Here is a 23,874-nt window from a genome sequence, read left to right as displayed (position 1 = left end):
CAATACTCTTTTCGATGTTAAATAAGCCACACAGGAAGATGATACTCATATCAGACACTAAACGATTTTTATTACTACCATCTATAAAATGGGCATAACAGCGACCTACTATATAGAATTGTAAGCTCAGAAGTTTCTGGCAAGTGTAAAACGCTATTAAGTGATTGATGCTGTCATTATTATTATCGTCATCATCCTGCCATGCCGCCCCGCAGCTGAAAGATGTTTTAACTGATTTTTCATTTTAACTGATTTTTCATTTTTCAGATCCCTTTCCTCGATTGTCCCGGTGGCCTCGGGATGCTAGCCAGCCTTCGCCCATTCGGACTGGGTGCAGATATTCCTAGGCTGGGGATTTGGGCCCTCCTGGACCACAGGCTCCCAACGCCCCGCCCACGGGCCTGGACCGCCTGGGTCTCCATGGAAACCCACCAGCCACAAGGGGGCGTGACGCCGTGGAGACCGAAAGAGGCCTCTGCCTATTGGGTCAAAGTCATTTCGGAGAGGAACGCAAATGGGGCCTCTGACGGGTGAGTCCCTGCGGGAAGGCGGGAATACGCGCAGACTGTACCATCTCTACTAATCAAGGGCCGAGCTGGCTGTGATGGACAAGCGTAGCGGGAAAAGGCCCTCAGTGCGGGCTTTCACCCAACCCGCTGGCCGCAGAGCCGAGAAAGGGCCAATGAGGAGGCGGCGGGGGTGGGGCGAAGAGGCCGGTTGCTCCGGAAGTGGAGGGAGGGGGTGAAAATGGCGCCCAGCTCGAAATCGGAGCGGAACAGCGGGACTGGGAGCGGTGGCGGCGGCCCCGGGGGCGCCGGGGGGAAGCGGGCAGCGGGGCGGCGGCGGGAGCACGTCCTCAAGCAGCTGGAGCGGGTCAAGGTGAGGTCCGCAGTCTGGGAGGAGCGCTTCGGGGATTTGGGAGGAGGGACGAGAGAGGCGGAGGGAGGGAGGGCGTTAGCGGGGTGAGGGGTTGGGGGCGGAGCCCCGGGGGAGGGGGCTCGGATGAAGGAGGTTGGGCGGGGCCGCGGGGAGAGGGTTTGGATGGGGGGGGCTAGGGCGGGAGGTTGATGGAGGGGCTGGGGGCGGGGTCCCTGAGAAGGGGCTTGGATGGAGGGGCCCTTAGAGGCTGCTGGAGGAATTAGGAGGAAGGGGGCCATACAGGGTCAGACTCATTTTTCAAAACCCTGCTACCATGGCCCCTCCGTTTCGGAGCCTTCCCGCCCCCCCCTTGGCAGAGATCCTGATACCGGCTTTGGGATTACTCCGCCTGGAGTTCCTTTCTCTGTCCAGCTCTGACCACACAGGAGCTGAGAGTTCTTGTAACTGCCTCTGTCTCCCCCATTGAATGGGAGGGAGCTCCCTGGAGAAGGCCTGTTCTTCAGCCACCTGAGCACAGACTGTAAACTCTCAGTGTGCTAGGATCAGTTTGGGAGCTCTGGGAGGGCAGACATGTGAATCTCTTGTCAGGTCAGCAGCAGGTGGGGCAGGACAGTGCCTTCATGGATAGGGAGTAGTATGCCTTGCCCTTTAGGCTGGGGACTCTGTGAGGCAAGGCTGAGTCTTCTTTTGACTGGAGCTCCGTGGGTAGGGACAGTCTCCACCCTCAGCCTGATTGCTCCCTGGGTTGGGCTGTGACTCCGCCCTTAGCTTGGAAGCTCCCTGGACAGGGATTGTGTCTCCCCAGCAGCCTGGGCCTTGCACACAGGGCTGCTTCACCAGACTGGGATCTCCTTGAGGGCTGGGCTGCATCTCCCCCATTAGACTGGGTAGCAGAACCGAAGGTGCTCGATGAAGGAATCAGTTGGAAGGCAGCAGTTATTGAGAAGGGGGAATGGGAAGGCCACTGGTCAGGCTTACCTTTCTGTCTGCCTCGACTGGCCCCCAAGGGGCCTGAGCCCCCAGTGTATAAGTGGGTGGGTTGGGAACAGGTGAATGTAGTTGGTCAAGCCCCCATTCCAGCCTCCTTAGCAGACCTGGATGCCCACAGCTCATTGTGCAGTGAGGCAGCCATCAGTAAGGCAGCTAGGTGGCCTAGTGTGGGCCAGGGATAACTGGGCAACCTTCCTGGGAGAGGTGATGCCAGTGTTCATCCTCAGTTCCTGGGGGCTTGGGCAAGAGGAGTTCTGTGGCTGCGGAGCTGGGAAGGTGGCACAGGTCCCTGGTAAAGAGTCATGCTCAAGCCATTGGTACCTTCTAGAGCTTAGACCACCCTTAACCATTATGGTTGGCAGGGAGTGGGCCTGTATGGCCAGGGCCGGCTGAGCCGGATCCCAGGGGTGCTGCTCTGCCTTGGATGAGGGGACTGGGGGGCTGCAGGCTGCCCCCACCACATGGTGCCTCAAGATCCCTGGCTGCCCCTTCCCCAGATCAGTGGGCAGCTCTCTCCTCGTCTGTTCCGGAAGCTGCCACCCAGGGTCTGTGTCTCTCTCAAGAACATTGTGGATGAAGACTTCCTCTATGCAGGGTGAGGCTATGGCCCCCCCGGGGGGGGATGGCTGGGCAGGGTTGCAAGATGGCCCTGACCTGGTCATTCTGCCCCCCACCCCACCCCCACACTTCCACAGACACATCTTCCTGGGTTTTTCCAAGTGCGGCCGTTACGTTCTCTCCTACACCAGCAGCAGCGGGGACGATGACTTCTCTTTCTACATCTACCACCTGTACTGGTGGGAGTTCAACGTCCACAGCAAGCTCAAGCTGGTAGGGCCAGGCCTGGCGCTGGACTGTCCCTTCCAACAGCATGACTCCCGCAGATCACGTCACCCCGCTGAGCCTCAGGTTCCATGTCGGTTAAACAGAGATCATGTACTCGTGGGGGTCATTGTCAAGATTCTGAGCTAGTCAGTCAGACTATAGGAAATTGCCATTTTTTTAGAGTTAAAAATAGGTAAACAGCAGCAGATTCATATGGCTTGATGGCTCAGGCCAGGAGGGACCCATTAGCTGTTTTAGGGCCAAGCAGGCTGACACCCTTGATTTAGCCCTGACTTTGACTCCTCCAATGCCCCACCTCAGGAGGTGAGTGCTCTTACCCCAGTTGACATGTGAGCCCAGAGAGGTGAACCGGTTTCAGGGTAGGTTGGGCTTGGAACCGATGTGTCTGGCTGAGCCCCTTCTCCTGGGGCTGGGCTCCCATTTGCTGCATCCTGTCATGTGCTCAGCCTCCCTGCATGTCCCACTTGTGAGAGGAACTACTTCTCAGCCTGTCCTTAGGAAGGCAGAGGGGTGCAGGGTGGGGGCTGCTTGGGGCTCCCTGCCTGACCCTGCCAGCATTGTGCAGTCTCAGGTGGTGCTGGGGAACCTAACCTGCTCTGACCCTACCCTGCCCACTCCCCTCAGGTCCGGCAAGTGCGGCTCTTCCAGGATGAGGAGATCTACAGTGACCTGTACCTTACTGTGTGTGAGTGGCCCAGTGACGCCTCCAAGGTCATTGTCTTCGGCTTCAAGTAAGACCTGGGGACAGGGAGGGTGAAGGGGGTGGGGGTGAGGGTGGAGGCGCGGGCCAGGCTCTGAGGCTGTGCCGGCCCCCAGCACCCGCTCAGCCAATGGTATGCTCATGAACATGATGATGATGAGTGACGAGAACCATCGGGACATCTACATCAGCACGGTGGCTGTGCCACCGCCGGGCCGCTGTGCTGCCTGCCGGGACGCCAGCCGCGCCCACCCAGGTGAGGGGCCGGGGTCTGGGCACGGGCTGCCTGCTTCCCTGCCCTGGGGCCACGGCTGAGCCCGTGTGGCCTGTGTCGCTGCAGGTGACCCAAGCGCGCAGTGCCTGCGGCATGGCTTCATGCTGCACACCAAGTACCAGGTGGTCTACCCCTTCCCCACTTTCCAGCCCGCCTTCCAGCTCAAGAAGGACCAGGTGGTGCTGCTCAACACCAGCTACTCCCTGGTGGCCTGCGCCGTCTCGGTCCACTCGGCAGGTAGGCCCCGGTGCCTGTGACCCACTGACTCGGCCAGGCAGCCCCGGGAGGTGGGTCTCTCACTTCACCACATCAAAGATGGGGTGACTGAGGCCCTGAGAGGTGAAGTCCCTTGTCCAAGGTCACACAGCCAGGAAGTGGGCATGTGGAATCCAAACTCTGCCATCCTCCACCCTAGCCCTGTCCGCTAGAACATTCCACAGGGCTGGGATGTTCCATAGCCGCATCTGCTACAGTTGCCACCAGTAGCCACTTGAGAATGGTTGGTTCACATGACCAAGGAACTGAGTTGTTAAATTTAATTTTAGTTCTGTTAAGTTCAAATAGTCACATGTGGTCAGTGGCTACCATGCTGGACATTGCAGTGCTTCCTTCTCTTCAAAAAGAGAAATGCTAATTAAAATTTTCAGGGAGTGGTTCGTGGACAGACAGCCAGCTTACAGCTTTGGTGATCGGAGAAATGCCAGTGAAAATCAGGTGATGTCCCTGCACAGAGTGGCAGACGTTAAGAAGCTGGATAATGCCACTGGCTGGTGGCGACATGGGGCTCTCCTGCACTCCCAGGACCTTCTGGCAACAAAGGGTGCCTGTGGCCCAGCAGCCCTGCACCAGGCATACCAAGGCTTTAGTGGCAGGAGCTGGGGCTCCCCTGATGTCCCTCCCTGGGGATGGGTGATGGTAGGACATGGGCAAGGTAGGACATGGGGGGCACTTCCTTTGCATCAGCAAGCCCAGGGAGAGTCCTGGTGCCCATGTCCATGGAGAGTGTGCCTTAAAGACATGCTCAAGGCAAAAGAAACACGAGGAGATCCATAACTATATACTGATCATAGGAATTAGAAATGTGTTCCAGTTTTGCCAGAACCCAGTCAAATAAAGATACCCACTAACTGCATTTCAAATGGTTGCCCCTGGGAGTTCCCGCTGTGACACAACAGGATTGTTGGCCTCTTGGGATCCCTGGCCCAGCATGGTGGGTTAAGGATCAGGTGTTGCTGCACCCAAGGCTTAGGTCACAACTGTGGCTCGGATCTGATCCCTGGCCCGGGAACTTCATATGCCGTGGGGTGGCCGAAAAAGAAAAAGGGGGGAAAAAAAGGGGGTGGGGAGGAAGCATTGCCCACAGGGAAGGGAGGGGGAGGGACATTAAAAGAGGATTCTATGAATATAACTAAGCCCACAGACCAGCAAGGGGCAGGATGTCTTGTCCTCGGGTCTGTCTAGGGGCCTCCCACCCCTGCCCTGGCCTCCTGCGCCAGCGTGGGTAAGACCCTGCTTCTCACCAAGCCGTGAGCCCCCACCAAGCCAGACCTGGATGGGGCCAACACCCCCTGCCCTGTTAGGAAGGACCACATGGGACAGGATCCAGCCGTATGCCCATGGCCAAGGTGAGGCCATTGCTATCCATGTCTAACACTCACCTCACCCTAGGAGGGTATTTGCACAAGGGGGGAATTTTGACTCAAACATTTTCTACTCTTCCCCTTCCCCTCCAGAAATACCACCACTCTGGCAGATGGGAGTGTTCTTGTGGAGTTATATTATCTCTCAGTGTGACCTTGGACAAGTTTTTCTGAGCCTCAGGCCCGAGTCTCTGAACTAGAAGACCAGGTCCCCTCTCCAAGGGTAGCTTGTGGGGTGTCCAGAGGAAGCATGGCAGGCAAAGCCCAGGGCCTGGCCCCAGTGCTGCTCGGAGAATATGCTGGGGTTCTCCCCACTGACTGTCCATTCCCAGGGGGATCTGGCCCCTTGTCAAGCAGAGTCATAGACGGAGGCCTGGGATTTGGCCAGTCTGTGCCTTCAGTGGTCTGGCTTGCGTTGAAGGACAGAGGGCTGTGTAGTAAACTCTCGAACTTATGTGGCTTTTATCTGTCATCACCATTGACTGTCAGCTCCCCAAGGGCAGGGATTTTTGTCTGTCTTGTTCACTCCTGTGTCCTCAGTGTGTGGCATACAGCAGGTGCTCAAGAATAAGGTTTGAACATGTTCGTCTGTGTGTGTGTAAGTCCCTTTTCCCTCTGGGTGTTTCAGATGGATTTCAGCATATGTATGTCTTCTAGAAGGGTCTCCTAAAGGTGGATTTCTAACAACTCCCTCTGGGTAATAAGGGAAGTCAGGAGAGCATTCTGGACTTGAGCTTATCTCCTGCCCCTTCCCATCTCCATCACTTTTTATTTTTATGTTCCAGGTGATAGTAGCTTCTGCCAAATCCTGTATGACCACACCACCTACCCCCCTGGCCCTCCCAGTCCCCCTGGGCCCCAGAGCCCAGAGATGCCCCCTGTCCCCGCCAGCCTCTGCCCCGAAGCAGCCCCAGCCCAGCCCTCCGGGGCTCCCGAACCCTCGCCCGCCATCGCCAAAGCCAAGGAGTTTGTGGCCGACATCTTCCGCAGGGCCAAAGAGGCCAAGGGTGGGACCTCAGAGGAAATCCGGCCACCCCCCTGCCCGGGACCCTCGGGCAGCCGCTGCCGCCTGCCCTCTGAGCCCTTAGCCCCAGGTGGGGAGGCAGTGCCCCGGGACAGCCCCCCAGCAGCAGAGGTGCCTGCCCCTGAGCCTGGATACGTCAACTACACCAAGCTGTATTACGTGCTGGGCTCCGGCGAGGGGACGGAGCCAGAGGATGGTGAGCGGGGAGCCCACCTGGCGGGCAGGGTCCCAGGCATGGGAGACTGGCCTGGAGGGGCCTCTTGGCCTCCCACCACCATCCCTACCTCCACCTCCTCCCCCATCAGAGTTCGAGGATGACAAGATTTCCTTGCCTTTCGTGGTGACTGATCTCCGTGGCCGCAACTTGCGACCCATGCGGGAGCGGGCTGCTGTCCAGGTTGGTGCTGATGGCAGGCAGGCCGAGGGGCAGCTCTCCCGGGGAGCCGACTGGGGTGGTGGGTAGTGCAATCCTCCCCTGGCCTCTCTGCCCACTGTCCACAGGGTCAGTACCTGACAGTGGAGCAGCTCACACTGGACTTCGAGTATGTCATCAACGAGGTCATCCGCCATGATGCCACTTGGGGTCACCAGTTCTGTTCCTTCAGCGACTATGACATTGTCATCCTAGAGGTGGGCCCAGGGCTGGGACAGGACAGACCCAGGGCCTCCCTGCTCTGGACATTACTCTCAATCACTGTCACTATCCACCCCTCTGCCCCCCAGGTCTGCCCAGAAACCAACCAGGTCCTCATTAACATTGGCCTGCTGCTCCTGGCATTCCCATCCCCCACTGAGGAGGGCCAGCTCCGGTGAGTGGGCAGGAACCCTGCCCTCATACTTGTCCAGTGAGGTCCCGCACTCAAGACGCTTCAGTGAGGGGAGGGGGGATGTGAGGATTCTCCCCACCCCCAAAATGTGGATTGGCCACTGCTCCAAAAACAAAAACCTGTCAGGGTAGCCTGGGTTCAAGCTCAGGGTCCCTGGGGCCCCACCCTCTTTCTCCTCTGCTCACCCCCCCTCCTCCCGTAGACCAAAGACTTATCACACCAGCCTCAAGGTGGCATGGGACCTCAACACAGGCATCTTTGTGACAGTCAGCGTGGGTGACCTCACTGAGGTCAAAGGGCAGACCAGGTGAGGCAGGGCTGGGGCCAGGGTCGGGGGTGGGGGGAGGGTTAGGCCAGGGGGGAGGAGAGCTGCTCACCCCCTCACCCTCAGCGGCAGTGTCTGGAGCTCATACCGTAAGAGCTGCGTGGACATGGTCATGAAGTGGCTGGTGCCTGAGAGCAGCGGCCGGTATGTCAACAGGATGACCAACGAAGCACTGCACAAAGGTGGGCCCCGTCACCCCACGAGCCCAGGACTTCAGACCTTATCCTGGGGCCATTCCTAAGTGTCGCTGGATGGAGAAGCGCATTGGCTGTGCTAGTGGACACCATGGCGTTGGGGTGAGGGGAGGGCGGCCCAGGCCAAACCAGGGGGCCAGCACAGGTGTGGCACTTGGGGGCCCTTGGCCAGTCGTTTGGTCATTTGGCAGACATTCACTGAATGGCTGCGGGCAGGAGGCAGAGGTAACTTAGGGTGCCTGCCTTCCAGAATCTTCTGAGCCCAAACCCAGTCAGGGAAAGAGAGAGGTCTCGCCTAAGGCCTGGGCAGGCAGAGATGCCAAAGCTTTGTCCACACCCTTTGCTGCAGGGTGCTCACTGAAGGTTCTGGCGGACAGTGAGCGATACACGTGGATTGTGCTGTGAGGGCCCGGCCACCCTGGACACTGACTCCAACTACCTCCGCGGCCTGGGAGCTGGCCGCCTTCCTGGCAGCCTCTGCCCGGCTGGCCGGCCGACCGACTGATGACCGGCACTAGTGTTAGGCTGCGGGAAGGGGGCTGGGTGGGGCAGCCCCTGGTGGCCTGAGAGTCTGGACGCTTCTTATTTATGCCTATTTAAGTTGGAAAGGAGCAGAGGGAGGGAGCCCCCTGCCCCACCAACCTTGAGCGCCCGCCTTCACCCTAAGCTGGCCCTCATTCCTCGCGAGTTTGCCTCCTTCCTCGGCTACAGGCGTGGACATTGCCTTCCCCTGTCCAGGGAGGCCGGATGGATCCCGTCCCCCTATCCTTACCATCCCCAGCCTCCCTCCACCTGAGGTGGTGAACCTCGTAGCCATCACACCTCCCCCTCTCCACCCTGTTCCTCTTCACATAATAAATGTTTTATTTCTGAACCTCACCGAGTTCCCTTTATGCCTGCCACTCCGGTGCTCGGGGCCCAGTTGGCACCCCCAGCCCCAAGGGCCCGACCAAGGCCCGGCAAGTCAGCAGCAGCCAAATATCACAGCGGAATTTATTGTTTTAAGAAAGACTACAAAAAGGTAGAAAACAGCTCGGCACACTAGACTACCACACGCGTGGACACTTTCACCGCCAGGAGAGGGGGGAGCCCCCAAGGGGTAGGGAGGGGGAGTGGGCGAGCCACCCCAAAAGCTGTAGCACGCAGAGCACACAAAATAGTGATGTTTATACAATAGGTCAGGTTTTTCTTTTTTTTTTTCTTTTTTCTATTTTTCGCTTTTTGCCATAAACATCTATCTCACAGGTTGAAAACACTGAGAAAACCGGAACAGATAAGGCCATGATGGTTGGAAAAAAACCCAACAAGTTACCGACTCCGCTCACAAATCGCACAATAGTCATGTTGGGGGGCAGGGGTCGCACGCACGGAGAAGAAGCACGGTCTCCGGGGAGAGTAGGAGCATGGAGGTTCCATTACAAACCAGCGGCGAGGAGGGCCCAGGACTCGGGGGTCTTGGATCTGAGCCAGCGGAGCACCCAGCCCTGGCTGGGGCCAGCATGGGCACTTCTGAGCCCACCGCCTGCAGCAGGCCCTCCCGGGGCACCCAGCCCAGCCTGCCGCTCTTTGGAAGCTGGAGGTGGTGCCCCTGCTGCCCTCCCCCTATCCAGGTCAGGCAGTGGCCCCGTCTAGGGCAAGGGAGGGCAAGGGAGGGCCCAGCGCTGGAGCAGATGCGACACCCACGGCTTTAATTGCACTTATACCAAGGAGGGGGAAGCAGTGGGGTTGCTGGGGGGAGGGTCCAGGGCTGCTGCTGACAGTGGTGGGTCCCCAGGTCTGCCCACCTGTGCCCACCCGGGGCTCAGGGCTGGGCCCAGGTCAGGCTGTGCAAAGCCAGCGAGCTGAATAAGTTAACAGTTCTGCAAGGGAGGGGGCCTGCCTGCCTGCCCCCTGGGGTGGCAGGGGCGGGGCTGGGAAGGGAAGGAGATGCAGCCTTTGGGGCCAAGGGGCCAAGCTGGCTGCCCCAGGGGGCACCTGGGCACGACGGCGGGTTCCTTAAGGCACGTCTTTTGTGTCAGAGTTTGCAGCTGCGGCTCCGCCCGGCCCTGTGATTGTGCCGGCCCCATGGGGGGGGGACCCCCTTGCCTTCCCTGTCTCGGAGGCCCCCTCCCGGCCCTGGAGCGGTTGGAGTGGTGACAGCGAAGCCACAATAGCTGTGAGGGACCCTGGCGAGGAGGGGCAGCGGGGTAGGGCGGGCGGGACGGGGGAGGCCTAGGGCTTAGCTGGAGGGCAGCGCCTGCACGAAGAGGCCGCGCGCCTCTGTCCGCGCCAGCTTGGCCGGTGGCTCCAGAGCCTCAGGGCCCAGCGCGGGCGACTCGCTGCCGGCTGCTAGAGAGATGTCCTGCGGCAGCTCATCCTCGCTCTCCTCCTCTTCTTCCTCCTCCTCGTCTGGGGCACACGGACCAGGCCTGGCTCAGCACGGGGCGGCGGCGCCACCAGCTCCCCGTTGGCCTCTCCTCCACCCCAGCCCCTCTGTACGCCGCCCCCTAGACTCGAGCCCTGGGTAGGGATACGCTTCACCTACCTTTGTCTGGGTCCAGGGGGTTCAGAGAGGTGGCCAGGTTGGCGAACTGGAAGGAGAAGAGGAAAAGGGGTGAGGGTCCCGCCCAAGGGCGCCCTTACCCGTGCCCTCAGCACCCCACCGCGCGCACCTCGCCCATGACTGCGATGGGTGTCTCGCCCTTGGCCTGGGCCACGCGATGCTCGATCAGGTAGTACATGTACTCATCGTAGAGCAGCCGGATGAGGTGAAAGGAGCCAAAGCTGGCGGCGCTGCGCAGGGTCAGGTCCCGGATCACCATGGAGCTGGCAGCCGCGGTAGAGAGGAGATCCTCAGGCCCAGACCCATCCCTCACCCCCCTTCCCTGACGCAAGGGCACCAGGCTTAAGTGAGCCCAGCTACAACCTCCCAGCACCACACAGGGTTCCCTAGGGCGCCCATCAGACGGAACGTGACCCTAGGCTTCACAAAAGACACCCGAGTTCCGGGGAAGGCGGGGCTTTATATGGCCCCACCCTCAAGGAGGCGAGCCCTTATCTAGCCCCACCCTCATCGAAGAGGCGGGGCCTTCTCTGGTCCCATTTTGGCCCCGCCCCAGAGCAAAGGAGGCCTCTCAGGGTCCGGCCCTTATAGAAGGAGCCTCCTGCCGCTCAACTCCTTTTCCACCCGCACCCGGCCGAGCCAGCGCGCACCTGTAGAAGGACCACTTGAGGAGAAAGAGCTTAGCCGCCTTGGGGAAGCCGGCGCTGCCCTGGTAGGGCTTGAGCACCTGGCTCACCACGCCGTCCAGCCAGGCCGCCCATTGTTCCAGTGAGTTCTGCTGCTGAAGCGTCACTTTGAAGTCCTGTTCCAGCCGCTGCACTACGCGGTCCTCGCAGCGGCACACCCACGAGGCCTGCTCCTGCGATACAACCGGCAGACACCCGCGGCTCAGCCGCCGCCGCCGCTGCCACCGCCCATGCCCCGCTGGGGGCCGGGCCTGGTCGTCTTGCATTCGCTTGCCCCGCCGCGCTCACCTGCACGTTGGCGAAGTCCACGCGGTTGAGATCGCTCAGCATCTGGTTGATCTGCGCGGTGTTCTGCAGCACAGCGCGCGCCGCCTGCGCCAAGTGGTTGAGCGATGTGTAGCGCCGCAGTGTCTGCGCGAAGGCGCCAGCCGCTGCCACCTGTGGGGCCCAGGGCTTATGGCTTCCGTGGAACCCACACCCCCCACCGTTCCCTGTGCCACCCACTGTAACCTCTCCTAGCCTGTTTCTTTCTCCTAAAAGGGAGGGATGTACCTTGCTCCTTTTGTTGGGAGATCAAAGGCTTGGGATTTTCAAACTTTGGGTGTCCACCCACCCAAAAAATGTGTCCAAAAAAATGAATGTATTGTCTGAACAGCATTATATTTTTAAATTAAAGGACACAAGAAAAACTTGGAAGGCACTGCCCAGAAAGGGCATTGCTTCATAACCCTTTTTTTTTTTTCTTTTTGAGGGCCACATCCACGGCATATGGAGGTTCCCAGGCTAGGGGTCCAATAGGAGCCACAGCCATAGCAACGCCAGATCCCAGCCGTGTCTGCGACCTACACCACAGCTCATCCCAATGCAGGAGCCTTAACCCACTGAGCAAGGCCAGGGATTGAACCTGCAACCTCATGGTTCCTAGTCGGATTCGTTAACCACTGAGCCAGGACAGGAACTCCCCCATAGCCCTTTTTATTTTTTTTAATTTTTATTATTGTTGATTTACACTGTTCTGTCCATTTTTGCTGCTTCCATAACCCTTTGTTTCATTTTGTTTGGATTATTGTTCCCTTGAATGTCAGCTCCAGGAGGGCTGGAGTTTTTTTCATCTTGGTCATCAGTGGGCTCCTGGCACTTAGAACCAAGCTGGGCACACAGTAAGTGCTCAATAAGTGTGTTTGGAATAAGTGAATGCATATGTAGGTCTTACCAGTTCTAAAGGGCTCCCCTGGGGATTCAGCTTTTTAAATCTGTCCACAGTTCCCCTACCCTGGCCCTGTGTCCAGCACACCCAACGGTCATTCTTCAGACATCCAGTTCTGTTTATTTTGTTAGCATTTTAAGGACTTAAAAATTTTTTTAATTAATTTTTTCCTCAAAAGCAAGCACACCCCATATAATTGTTCACATCTTGGTAGTAAGTGAATGTGCAGTGTTGATGAAGAGGGCTATTACTCTGTTTCCTTATAGATGTCTTTTTTTTTTTTTTTTTTTTAAGATTTTATCTCTTTCTGAACACCCACAGCACTTTCTGTTAAAGCTGTCTGAAGAGAGCTACTTCAAGTTTGTTTTTTAAGAGGCTGTGTTGCATACAAAAATACCACAGACAGGTTGTGTTTTAGACGTGGGCACCTGAGGAAACTGGGTTGTAAAGGCAACGCCCAAAACTCACTCTGAGGGGACACACATGGGGACAAATCTTACTGCCTCTGTCCAGTAGAGGAGACTGAAGCGCCTAGCCCCCAGCCCCCTAGCCAGGAGGGAGGGGTTGGGCTGTGGGCCCAAGCTGGCCCCTTGGCACCCCCTCACCCTCTCACCTTCACCCGCAGCATCTCTTCGGGTATGTTCACCATGGCGTGGGTGAGCCAGCTCTCCAGGCTCTTGGCAAAGTTCCGGATCGCTTGGGTCAAGGCACCTGTGGACGGCAGTAGGGGCTGGTCAGGACTCAGAGTGGGGGTGAGGTGGGGGGACTGGGAGCCGTGCACTCACTGGGGATGGGCCGCAGCACGTCGGGGATGAGGATCTCCACCAGGCCCTGGTACAGCACGTTGTCACAGTGCTTGGTCCACTGGAGCACGGGCTCAAACTTGGAGAGGAGCACCAGGCTGGCCTTGGGCAGCCGCTTCTCGGCCTCATCATGCCTGTGGGCACCCACCCCATCCCAGGGTCACAAGGACATACCATGGTCCTGTACACAGGTCAGAAGGGCACAGCACCTCCACCCCACCCTGGGGTCAGGCAGGTACTCCCTGCCACTGGAAAACTCCGCTCCCCGCCCTCACTCAGAGGCACTCACACGGCCAGCGGTGGCGCCTCACTGGGCTGGCTGAGGTTGTACCTCCAGAAGGTTTTCCACAGCGTTTCTACCAGGGTGAACTGCAGGTTCACCATGACATCAACGATGGCCTGTTGGGGAGGCTGGATGCTGCAGGGGGCCGAGGGGCAGCATGTCCCTCCCTTGCCCCAGCCCACTGCCTGGGTGCCCTACCTCACAGTGTTCCCGGTACAGGACCTGGAAGGCCTTGATATCCCCAGGCCCGACGCCCTCAGGCAGCACTTTGCCCTGGAGGTCGAGCTCTGAGAAGTCAGGGAGGCTCCTTGAGGCATCTGGGGGCAGAGAAGACACCATGAGGCCATTCATTCCCCCACCTGCCTGCCCCCTGGAGCCTTGTCCTAGAATCCTATTAAAATTGGCAACAATTTGCTACCAGGTGGAAGCTCCCCCATGTGCAGTGGGGGCGGAGAGCTTTGGGGAGGGCCAGTGAACCATCTGCACACTCACTGGGGGCCACAGACCCTGCCTTAGGTCCCCCACCCCAGAGTCCAGGGAACCCTCACCCAGAAACTGCTGGTACTGCTGGACCTGGGCACTGATGTCCGACAGCCCAGTGGCCTGCTGTGGCCCCACGGCCACACCATTGGTCATGCCCTCCATCTTCTGAATGGGTTTGAGCCTGGAGAAGGGATGGGCAGGCAATTGGAGTGGGGATGGGCCACCATGCCCTTCCCCACCCACCTGCACAGAGCCAGCCCCGCCCTCCTACCTCTGCTTCTGTGAGAAGGGTTGGCCCCGCATGGCCATGTGCTGCTGGTCCTCCATCAGCCGCAGCAGGGGCGAGCTGGCCTTGATGCGGAGGCCATAGTAGTGGTACTTGGAGTTGCCCCTGGGAGGGTGGGAGGCACAGGGTGAGGGCTGGCTGGGGGTGGCCCCTGGTCATCCACCAGGAGCTTCACATCACTCCAACCTCCTCTCTGCTAAGGGGACAACAGGAGCCGAGACCCATGTTCCACAGAGCAGGGGGTGTTGGGCTGAGGAAGCACAGGGACTGGGGGTGCCAGGGGAGGCTCCCACCTATAGAGGAGCTCTGTGAAGACAGGGCCAGCATCAGAGGCACAGGCACTTAGCAGGTATTTGCTGACAGTCATGACATGGTGCCAGGTGCTACTCTGAGCCCTTAAGCACCTACGAATTCACGTGTTCCTCATCTCTCCCCTATGAAGGGTGTTCCTAGCATCCTGGATTGACAGATGAAATGGAGGCACCAAGAGATGCAGTACTCTGCCCAGGTTCTGCATGCACGCATGCATGCATAAATGAACGAGTGACACCTGAGGCCTAAGCTGGGCGCTGGAACCAAGAGAAGAGCAGGGGTCAGCCCTGAGAGGCATGAGGGGGTCCTGAAGGAGAGGCAGAGAAGGGTGGGTTCTTGGGAAGGGTCCTTGCTCCTTCCTACGTGAATGCACTGACTCACAGGCCCTGATTAAGCACTGACTGTGTGTAGCCCCCGCACTCTCAAGGGATGTCTATTTCGGCATTGGAAGACAGATCTGAGACAAGAGAAGTAACACAAAAGGCATGCTGAATGGTGCTGCGTTCTAAGGAGGAAAATAAGAGGGGGTGGATGTCAGGGAGGTGGGGAAGGCTTCAGTTTTAGTTAAGGAGGCAGGGGAAAATCTGAGTCAGGAGATGGAGAAAGGCACTCAAGGAAGAAGGCACAGCCAGTGCAAAGGCCCTGGGGTAGGAGCACGCGAGTGTCAGAGAAGCAGTGGAGAAGCCAGTGAGTGAGAGTAGAAGGGGGAGCCAAGGCCCTCGATAACTTAGAGTGGGGGTGGGCCTTGTGGCTGCTGGGGGCTGCTGGGGGCAGGTGGCCCCACCTGGTGCCGAGACGTCGGGTGCGCAAGCCCATGAAGACAGAGCGGATGAGCTTGCCAAAGGAGGCGGCATTGACAGGCTCCAGCTTCTGCTCCTGGCAGTGCAGCAGGTAGTGGCAGTAGAGGGTACTCCGAGGCAGGCTCACGCCCTCGGCTGTCTCATAGTTGTCCAGAAGCCACTGGACCTGGGGCCCAAGGGGAGGAAACAGAAAAGTGCTCAGAACTGTTTCCACGTCTTAAGTGCTCTCTCTATTTATTTCCGATTGTGATCTTGATAAGCACACTGGAAGGCAAGTCATATCACAATCCCCGGTGGGAACCAAATCCGATGGAACACTCTAGAACTGCCCTATCCAAATCAGTCACCACTAGCCACAGAGAGCTATTTGAATTAATCTATGCTCAATGGAAAATGCCAATGTCAAAAGGTCACATGAGGTATGAGTCCATTCAGAGAACATTCTCGAAATGACACTAGAGAAATGGGGAACAGATTCATAATCACTGGGGGTTAGGGATGATGGGAAGGAGGCTGGCAGGGATGACTATAAAGGGTTAGTAGGAGGGAGATCTTTGTGGTGATATAACGGTTCTGCATCTTGACTGTGGTGGTGGTTTCCCAAATCTTTACATGTGACAAAAAAGACACAGAAGCAGACACCCACATTGTCCCAATGTCAGTTTCCTGGTTAGACACTATACTACAGATACGCAGAATGGAATTAGTGGGGCAACCTGTGTGAAGGGTCCACAGGGATCTCTACTATTTTGCAGCTCCTATGGTTTTATAATTTTTTCAAATTAGTTTTTTGGGTTTTTGGTTTTGTTTTTGTTTTTTGCTTTTTAGGGCCAAAGCTGCGGCATATGGAAGTTCCCAAGCTAGGAGTCAAATCGGAGCTACAGCTGCCAGCATAAACCACAGCCACAGAAACATGGGATCTGAGGGACTTGTGCGACCTACACCACAGCTCCCGGCAATGCCAGATCCTTAACCCACTGAACAAGGCCAGCGGGATTGAACCCCCATTCTCATGGATACCAGTCGGGTTCGTTACCTCTGAGCCACAGTGGGAACTCATCAAATTAGTTTTTTTTTTAAACAAAAAACAAAAACACCAACTCAACTCAGTTCCTGGGACCTTGAAACTCACATTTCAAGCCCTCATGTGGATAGAGGCCTCTGCACCAGCAGCACAGACAGAACACTTCCATCACTGGAGAATGTTCTATTAGACAACACTGTTCTAGCAAAGCATGTTTTCAGGAGCCATTAGGAGGTCATGAAACCAATTAATGTGTGTCATGACTAGCATTTATAAAAAACAGACTAGAGGAGTTTCCACTGTGGTACAGCAGGTTAAGAATCTCACGTTGTCTCTGTGATGGTATGGGTTTGATTCCTGGCCTGGCACAGGGCATCAAGGATCCGGCATTGCCCCAGCTATGGCATAGGTCACAGCTGCAGCTCGGATTTGATCACTGGCCCAGGAACTTCCATATAATGCAGGAATGGCTAAAAAAAAAAACAAAACACCAGAAGCCAGGCTGCATGGTTGCACGAGAGAGGACCTGGCTTCTGTGAAAGCTTCCATCTTGGTTATGGGGTCCTCAATGAGTCACCCTGGGAGAGGGCAGTAGTTAAAAATGAGGAGAAACCATTGCTTCAGACCCAAGCTCCAAGAGGACAAGGACCACCCAGGGACTACCCACTCACAGTCACAGAGTTGTCAAGGGGCCCAGTCAGGGTTAGGATCTAGGGCTTGTCCACAGAGCCGCCTCTGGGTTATCATGCTGCCTTGCTCCAGGCAGCTCCTCCATGGTGGTGCCTGTCTCTCCCTTCCCTTGCTATCTATTTGCCATCACCAGTTACTATCAGAGTAAATGACACTTCTTGGGTAAGAGCTCCAAGAGCTTCATGCATACTAGCTGAGGCCCAGAGAGGCTGAGTTCCATGTCTGAGGCCACCCAGCAGGGATTCAATGCCAGGCCATCTTCAGCTGAGCACCCTGGCACCAGGCGCCTGCTGATGGGGGCCGGCAACCACCACCCACCACCTCCACCAAGGTCCCCCCCACCCCCACCTCCTCTGGGGCCTGGGTTGGCACTTACAGTGGCTGGTGAGGCACGGGTGGTGTGGGAGTAGGACTGGCTGGCACTGCCCAGCATGTAGCCGCCTTGGATCACATAGGTACCAGCTCCGCTGCCACTGCTGCTGCCGCCACCACTGCCGCCACCACCACCACCCCCGCCTCCACTGCCGCCGCTGCCGCTGTTGCTGGCTGCACTCCCACTGCTGGTGGAGCTGGCAACAACCTGGCTGCCAGACACGTACATGGGCACAGAGCCACTGCTGGCCACTGCCTGGGAGGTGGCAGGTGTGCTGACCTGGGCAGCTGTGCCCGCAGCCTCATAGTAGCTGGTGCCTGCCGTCTGTGTGTACAGAGGTGTCTCAGGGTAGGGGTAGGTGCTGGAGCGGCTGCAAAAGAAGTAGAGGGAGGGAGTCAGGGGACAAGAGCTGAGTGGCCAAGGGGCATGACCAAGGAGGGTACTGTAGTAGGGGGGCCTACCAGATGGGGAGCAGGAAGCAATAGCCCCATGCACTGGACCAGTCATCATCCCAAGTGCTTGATAGGTAATTTTTCATTTAACTCTCAAATTGGTCTCTGCTTTAGACTTGGGGGGCCCCACTTTAGACGTGAGGAAGTGGAGCTAGAAGGGCTAGGTAACTTATAATAGATCACACACTTCACTCAATCATAAAAAGAACTGTTGAGGAGTTCCCATGTGGCTCAGTGGGTTAAGGATCTAGCGCTGTCACTGTGGTGGCTCAGGTGGCTCCTGTGGCATGGGCTCAATCCCTGGCCCAGGAATTTCCAAATGCTGAGGGTGTGGCCAAAAAAAGAACCAGTGAGTGCCTGCTACATGCTTGGCACTGTTCTAGGTATGCTGGACCCAATACTGAACGAAACAGAAAAGACTCCAACCTGGAGAAGTTAACATTCTGGCCAAAGGAGAAGCCAAGTGCAAAGATAAATCAAGGATAGCGTGGATGGTGGCACAGACAAGGTAGATGAGGCGGGACATGGGTGCTGGAAAAGGGGGAGGCTCTACTTTTTCTTTTTACAGCCACACCTGCGGCATATGGAAGTTCTCAGGCTGGGGATAAAATCAGAGCTGCAACTCGGGATTCAAGCCAAATCTTCAATCTACACTACAGCTTGCAGCAATGTCAGATCCTTAACACACTGAGCAAGGCCAGGGATCAAACCTGTATCCTCAGAGACAACCTCAGGTCCTTAACCCGCTGGCCACAATGGGAACTCTAGGGGTCTCTACTTCTAAATCCAGTGGCCACCCTGAGGGGTTAGGCAGTGATGACCATAGGAGTGCAGATGTGATTGCCTCTGACCAGAGACCTATCCCACCCCAGAGGGTTCCCAGCTATCCCAGGACCTGCATCAGGGGACATGAGCTCAAGGCTGCAAATCACAGCAAGTGACTTTGGGGGGTCCATCTTTAATGGCATGTTAGGTTAAATGGTGATGCAGGAGTGAGAGAAGGTGAGGAAGGTCTTGAAGTCCTGTCAAAGAACAAGCTCCAGAGCATTCCATTAGGTGAATAATAGAGGCAGGGAAGAGGGTAGGTGGATGGTGCCTTAGGAAGAACAGGGAGGTTTATGCGGCAGTTCATATCTATACCTACCATCTGTGGGGGTGGAGGGCAGGGGATAAGCACCTCACCAGACATAGTTGGACAGAGTTTTGATTTCTGAGCCTTCTCAGTGCATTAGTGATTTAAAGAGAAATGTTAAAAAAATTTTAAATCCAGAAAGGGAGGGAGGCTGGCCAGAAGTGCCCTGGCTCAGATGGTGCTAAGGGAGTCGTGCAGGGCTCTGGGGGCAGCAAGGAGAGGAACTGGAGTGGAGGTGTGGTCACTCCAGGTGAGTGACATCAGACACCAGGAAGCAGTTCTTGATCACTATGCCCCAGTTCACATCAGTCCACATCCATTGCACGAGTGACACAGAGTGTGTGACCTGAGCCAGCACTGGTAAGTGCCCCCGGTCCCTTCCTCGGCAGGGACCATAGCCAGCCTAGCACCCCACTTGGAACATGTGCTCCCTGAAAATATCACTTCTGTAGCTATTTGCTGAATGACTGAAAAAATGAATGTGTATCTCCAAGGACAGAGGCCCAGGGGCTGTGGCTTTGCTCAGGGTGGGGATCCAGGCTGGCAAATGGCTGGGAATGTGGTAACCACCCACAGTGAGGGAGAGACGGAAGATCCAGGGCCCTCAAGAACTTTACATAGAGCAAGAATCCCCTTCCCTCCCCCGTTTTTAGCTGCATCTGTGGCATATGAAGTTCCCAGGCCAGGGATCAAATCCGAGCCACATCTGCAACCTATGCCACAGTGTCGTCCTGGAGCTGCTCTGAAAAGCTCAAGTTTAGGACAGGCACCCAGGCCATCTGTTTCAGAAACAGACACTCTCAGGGGGCTTTACTTGCAGGACAAACCAGCATCAGCAAAGTTCCAAGTTTACAGATAGTGTTTAAGGGGAGCATCAGTCTGAGCACACCTGAGACAACAGAAATGACACTCAGACCTGAGTCCATTTTCCTCTTCCTCCTCCCCTGCTTCCCCCGTGGGCAGGTCTGTGGGGCTAGATGATACCAAAGACAGTTGTAGGGCTAGAACATGCTGCTTCTATTTCTAAACAAAGAAAAGGAGTAACTTCCATTCTAAGAGTATCGATGGGAGGAAACAAAGATATGGATCACAGCATCCCCTCTAGGGCAGGGTTGAGGGTCGGGAGTGAAGGAAATTTCTTTTTCACTGTTTAACATTCCCTATTCCTTAGAAAGTTCCGTCTTGTAAAAATTAAAATGTTTTTTTCTCAAAACAACAACAACAAACCTCCCACCTGACTCCAAAGCCCTAAGCTATGCTGGAATGCTTTTCCCAACTTGCCAGGGTACTCCCTCTGCTTTGCATTTTTCCTGGTGACTGCTGGCTGTCCTTGAGGAGCATCCACCATCTGATCTGTCACCTGAGGCCTTGAAGCCTGGCTGATCTGCTAGGGGGTGGGGACTCAAGTCCTGGGGGGTCCCCAGCGGACCTATGACCCTCCTTCTATCTCCTCCCCCAACCCCCTCCCCACTCACATGGCACTGGCTGTGTAGCTGGCATCGCCGCCCTCCACATACTGCACTTGGCTGGAGTACACGTGTGGGACCGGCACCTGCTGGAGCTGCTGCACCTGGTGTGGGAGGAAGGGTACGCAAAGGGTCAGGGGTGGGCCAGCTCCTCGCCTTGCTTCTAAAGGTCTGGCAGCAGCTGCCAAAGCTTGCCGGGACACGCAGCTTCCCAGCTGGAAGACTGCACTTCTGGGCCCTCTGAACAACCTGGATGGGGACAGGGCTGGGAATCAGGCACAACTGTGTCAGAAGCCAGAACTGTCTGTTTGGGCTGAGAAGAGCAAGGGCAGGGCCTAAGGTGAGGTGGGCAGAGGGGACCCCAGACAGGGTCCTACCGTGGGCATGAAAGATGAACCCCAGGGGCAGAGCCAGGTTCTGCTAAAGGGCTGTCACTAAAGCCAGAACCTGGAACTACAGTCAAGGTCTCAGGGTTGGAGCCTGCAGCAGGAAGGGACCCCAGAAGTGGTGCACAGGACGCTAGGGGCGGAGCCGGGGCAAGGGGTGGAGGATGGGGCACCAATTGTGGGCCTCGACCTGGAACAACTGACAAAGCGTTAGGGGCGGGGCCTGAGCTCCCCACTCCAGTCTGTAGGGGCGGAGCCTGGGACCTGGAGCTCGCTTGGGGGTGGAGGGGAAATGGGTGAAGTTCAGAAACGGATCCCCAGACCAGCCCAGTGGAGGTGGGGCTCTGTGGGGGTCTATGGTGCCTGCGGGTAAGGGCGCGGGCCGGGGCCGGCGGATCCCGCCCCCGCCCGCCCGTGCGTGCGTCCGCCACCTACTTTGAGGGCCGTGGCGGCCGTGCCGAACACTAGCACCTGGGGGACTCTCTGGATCCTGACCCTCTGGTCGGGGCTGGCTCGGGCCGGGAGCCCGGGTAGTGGCTCGAGGACCACTTTCTGTTGCGGCAGGAGCAGGTGTGGGGGCAGCACGCCCACCAGCTCCACCCACTGCTCGGCGCCTGTCTCGTAATGGGGCGGCGGCGGCTCGGGGCTGCCTAGATGCTGGGCCTCGCCGCTGCACGCGGGCGGGAGCGGCGGCGGCGGCGGCTCCGAGGCCAGCACGCCCGGCCCAGGCCCAGGCGTGGGCGGCCGGGGCGGCGGCTCCGGTGGCGGCGTGGGCCGGGGCTCTTGCTGCTCTGCCTTCCTAGCGGGTAACTGACTGCCTGAGCTCTGGAGGACAAACAGAGACACTGGGGGGTCACCGGGGACGGCCGCGGGCGGGGCTCCAGGCCTCCACCGCCCACCAGGCTGCTGAGTTCAGGCAGCAACCTGACCAGAAGATCCCCACCCCATGTCAGGGAGGAGAGAATGGAGATCTCTCTCTTCTGCCAGGTGCCGGAAAGAGCGTGACCCGGTCCGTGGCCCACTGCTAGAGGTGGAACCCAAGGCGAGGATATCGTTCTGAACCTGCCTCCCCGCCCCCCGCCTCCCCCCAGGGTAGCTTAGCTCCCTCCCTGGGGCCTGCACCCTCCAGAGCCCAGCCTGGGCCCAGCCCCAGTTTGCCCAGAGGTAGGTGGGGGAGATACACACCTCTTGAGCCACATGGACTGGCTGGAGCCCTTGCACTGTGAGCTGCTGCACGGGGCCAGCTTTGGGCACCTGTGGAGTGGCCTGGACCACGGACCTCTGGGGAGGGAAAGGCAAGTCAGATGATGGTGATGATGGCTGCCCACCTGTCCCTAAACGCCACCCCTTGCCCACAGGAACTCATGTAAGCCTTATGGCAGCGCCCTAAGGCAAGAGGCTGCCATTCTCCAGCTTTTTGCTGCCAGCCCTGCACCAGGTGCCCTCCAGGCTCAGTACCATGTTGATTCTGGGCGCAAAGTTACAGGTGTGGAACCCAGACTCAGGAAGGTGAGGCTGAATGGAGGAGGACTAAGAGTTGAACTTGGGACTGACTGAGGGATCCCTGTTCTCCACCCCCATCCCTAAATGTGTTATCCTGTACCCCCATACCTGTGATGCTAACTGTCCTCACTTCCATGCTATGGCGGGGATGCTGGTATTACCCTCAGGGCACAGAGTGAGGGATAGAGGCTGGGAGGTGGGAAGCTGCTGGGTGAGGGGGCCAGGACTCGAACCCAGCCTAGAGCTTCAGAAGGGCTATAGTGCCAGGCAGAGAATGTCTGAATCCTTTGGCGTGGGGTTTCTGCTTTCCTCCAGGGAAAGGGTCTATGGCTTTCATCCAGTTTTCCGAGGGATTGGGAACCCCCCAACTTGAGAGGTAATGAACAGATGGCAGACAACCCTTGCCTCTTAACCTGCTCTCTGCCCTGGCTGGCAGCTCAGAGTGAGGCTTCCTCCTGAAGTCTGGGCATGGATTGGGAGACTGAGGCCTCTCCCTGCACCCCTTAGGGGTGAGCCAGGATTTGGCCTTGGGGTTTCCTCCAGGCAAATGGGCCCAAAGAGGCCAAGGTTGTTTCTTGAAACTCGAAATTTCCAGTGCCTGTTCAGCATTAAGATGTATTCCACAAGGATATATTTCATCCTCACAGCTGCCCCAACCACCCCCTGCTTCCAGGCCTCCAGGGCAGAAGCCATTATTTAGACATGGAGTCTGGAGAGAAGCAGAGGTGCTTGCCAAAGGCCCAGGTGGGGCTGGACCCCCATTTGCTTGTCTCTCACAGGCCTTCCCCATTGCAACTCCCACGGACAGCCGAAGGAGGATGCAGAGGCCGCCTGGCCAGGATCCCTCGCCCCTGCCACTGCCCGCCTTGGCCTGGCACCTCTTGGGTGACGGGGACACTCTGCTGGGCGCCGTGGACTTGCAGCTGCTGCGGCACCGTGCCCGTGGGGGCCCCAGCCGTCTTGCTGGAGGAGCTATTGGCCTGCACTGGCGACCGCTGCAAGGGAAGGAGACACGGAGTGTTGTGTGCAGCAGCCGGGCCCTGACCAAACCCTGCTTGGGAGGGCTGTCCTGAAAGCAATCTGCGGAGGGCAGCAGCCAGCCGGGATGTATCCCAGCCAGCTAAGCTGGTAACCATCCCATGCATCCAAATGCCTGGTCCCTACCACCACCCCAGTCATTCTGGGGCAGAGCCCAGGGTTCAGCCCAGAGATGCTGGTGGGACACCTATCTTCCCCCTCGAAGATGGCTGGGACTCTAGCCTCATTCAGAGGCTACCCGCTGCCTCCGTAATCAGATGGGCTGCAGCTCTGAAGTGAGACAGGGTAGGTGAGGGGGTCCCCACTTTCTAGATGAGTTGCTGGGGCACCAATGGGAAGGGACATGTGCTGGGCTGCACAGTTGTGGTGGTGGTGCCAGGTGCTGACCCTAGGTGGGCTGCCTACAGAGCCTGTTAACTCTGGGCTGTGCTTCCACAGCAAGCAGATGGGCAGTGGGTATCATTAGCTCTCTCACGCATAGAAAATCCTAGGCTGGAAGTTCTCCTTGGTGCAGCAAGTTAAGGATCTGGCAGGGCTGCAGCTGTGGTGCAGGTTGCAACTGTGGCTTGGAAAATTCTACCAGGCTCAGAAGGCCCTTAGGCCCTGCCCAGAGCCCCCCAGGACTAAATGGTTGAACCAGGGATCTGACCTCAAGCTCCAGATGCTGACACCCATACTCCTGGCCCCCCCACAGCTCGCCTGTCTCCAT

The 23,874-nt window shown here is 57.5% G+C and overlaps 2 protein-coding genes across 28 annotated transcripts in view; one reads left to right on the top strand and one right to left on the bottom strand.

Moving 5' to 3' along the window:
• Positions 1–743: 743 nt before the first annotated feature.
• On the top strand, positions 744–8,578 carry DCAF15 (DDB1 and CUL4 associated factor 15). Of its 3 annotated transcripts, none has more exons than XM_085012698.1 (13): positions 744–879; positions 2,367–2,464; positions 2,565–2,700; positions 3,340–3,446; positions 3,532–3,671; positions 3,839–3,926; positions 6,115–6,549; positions 6,659–6,750; positions 6,855–6,983; positions 7,077–7,162; positions 7,383–7,487; positions 7,572–7,687; positions 8,049–8,578. In XM_085012698.1, the coding sequence occupies exons 7-13, from the start codon at positions 6,201–6,203 to the stop codon at positions 8,102–8,104; spliced, it is 933 nt and encodes a 310-aa protein (XP_084868824.1). In that variant the 5' UTR covers positions 744–879; positions 2,367–2,464; positions 2,565–2,700; positions 3,340–3,446; positions 3,532–3,671; positions 3,839–3,926; positions 6,115–6,200; the 3' UTR covers positions 8,105–8,578. The 3 variants fall into 3 exon arrangements, with proteins under 3 accessions (XP_084868824.1, XP_003123398.2, XP_020939365.1); XM_003123350.5 differs by having other exon boundaries at positions 3,756–3,926; XM_021083706.2 differs by lacking the exons at positions 2,367–2,464; positions 2,565–2,700 and having other exon boundaries at positions 3,756–3,926.
• A 100-nt stretch (positions 8,579–8,678) lies between these two features.
• Positions 8,679–23,874, bottom strand: part of RFX1 (regulatory factor X1) — a 32,011-nt gene continuing 16,815 nt past the window's right edge. For 8 of the 25 annotated variants that reach the window (XM_005661239.4, XM_085012689.1, XM_085012688.1 and 5 more), the window contains 15 exons: positions 21,810–21,905; positions 20,248–20,342; positions 17,192–17,558; positions 15,086–15,267; positions 13,975–14,094; positions 13,769–13,884; positions 13,419–13,537; positions 13,227–13,336; positions 12,920–13,071; positions 12,748–12,845; positions 11,216–11,365; positions 10,892–11,100; positions 10,351–10,504; positions 10,224–10,269; positions 8,679–10,087 (listed from right to left, as the gene is read on the bottom strand). In XM_005661239.4, coding sequence (XP_005661296.2) covers positions 9,918–10,087; positions 10,224–10,269; positions 10,351–10,504; positions 10,892–11,100; positions 11,216–11,365; positions 12,748–12,845; positions 12,920–13,071; positions 13,227–13,336; positions 13,419–13,537; positions 13,769–13,884; positions 13,975–14,094; positions 15,086–15,267; positions 17,192–17,558; positions 20,248–20,342; positions 21,810–21,905 — 2,184 coding nt within the window. In that variant the 3' untranslated portion in view covers positions 8,679–9,917. Of the gene's footprint in view, positions 10,088–10,223; positions 10,270–10,350; positions 10,505–10,891; positions 11,101–11,215; positions 11,366–12,747; positions 12,846–12,919; positions 13,072–13,226; positions 13,337–13,418; positions 13,538–13,768; positions 13,885–13,974; positions 14,095–15,085; positions 15,268–17,191; positions 17,559–20,247; positions 20,343–21,059; positions 21,450–21,809; positions 21,906–23,005; positions 23,123–23,874 lie in introns of all 25 variants that reach the window. The other 17 variants (XM_085012680.1, XM_085012681.1, XM_085012684.1 and 14 more) reach the window with 6 other exon arrangements.

This window comes from Sus scrofa, chromosome 2, assembly GCF_054392235.1.
Source record: "Sus scrofa isolate SSC_HxYL_T2T_F1_AM1 chromosome 2, Sscrofa_HxYL_maternal_Yorkshire_Landrace_v2.0, whole genome shotgun sequence".
Classification (NCBI taxonomy): Eukaryota; Metazoa; Chordata; class Mammalia; order Artiodactyla; family Suidae; genus Sus; species Sus scrofa.
Note: the sequence above shows the minus strand (reverse complement) of the source record. Positions and strands in the feature narration are given on the sequence as shown.

Coding starts and splice junctions, on each gene's coding strand:
- DCAF15 (XM_003123350.5), top strand. CDS start 748: ATGGCGCCCAGCTCGAAATCGGAGCGGAACAGCGGGACTGGGAGCGGT. Junction 3,672..3,755: donor CGCCAGCCGCGCCCACCCAG/GTGAGGGGCCGG, acceptor GTGTCGCTGCAG/GTGACCCAAGCGCGCAGTGC. Junction 7,163..7,382: donor ACTGAGGAGGGCCAGCTCCG/GTGAGTGGGCAG, acceptor CTCCTCCCGTAG/ACCAAAGACTTATCACACCA.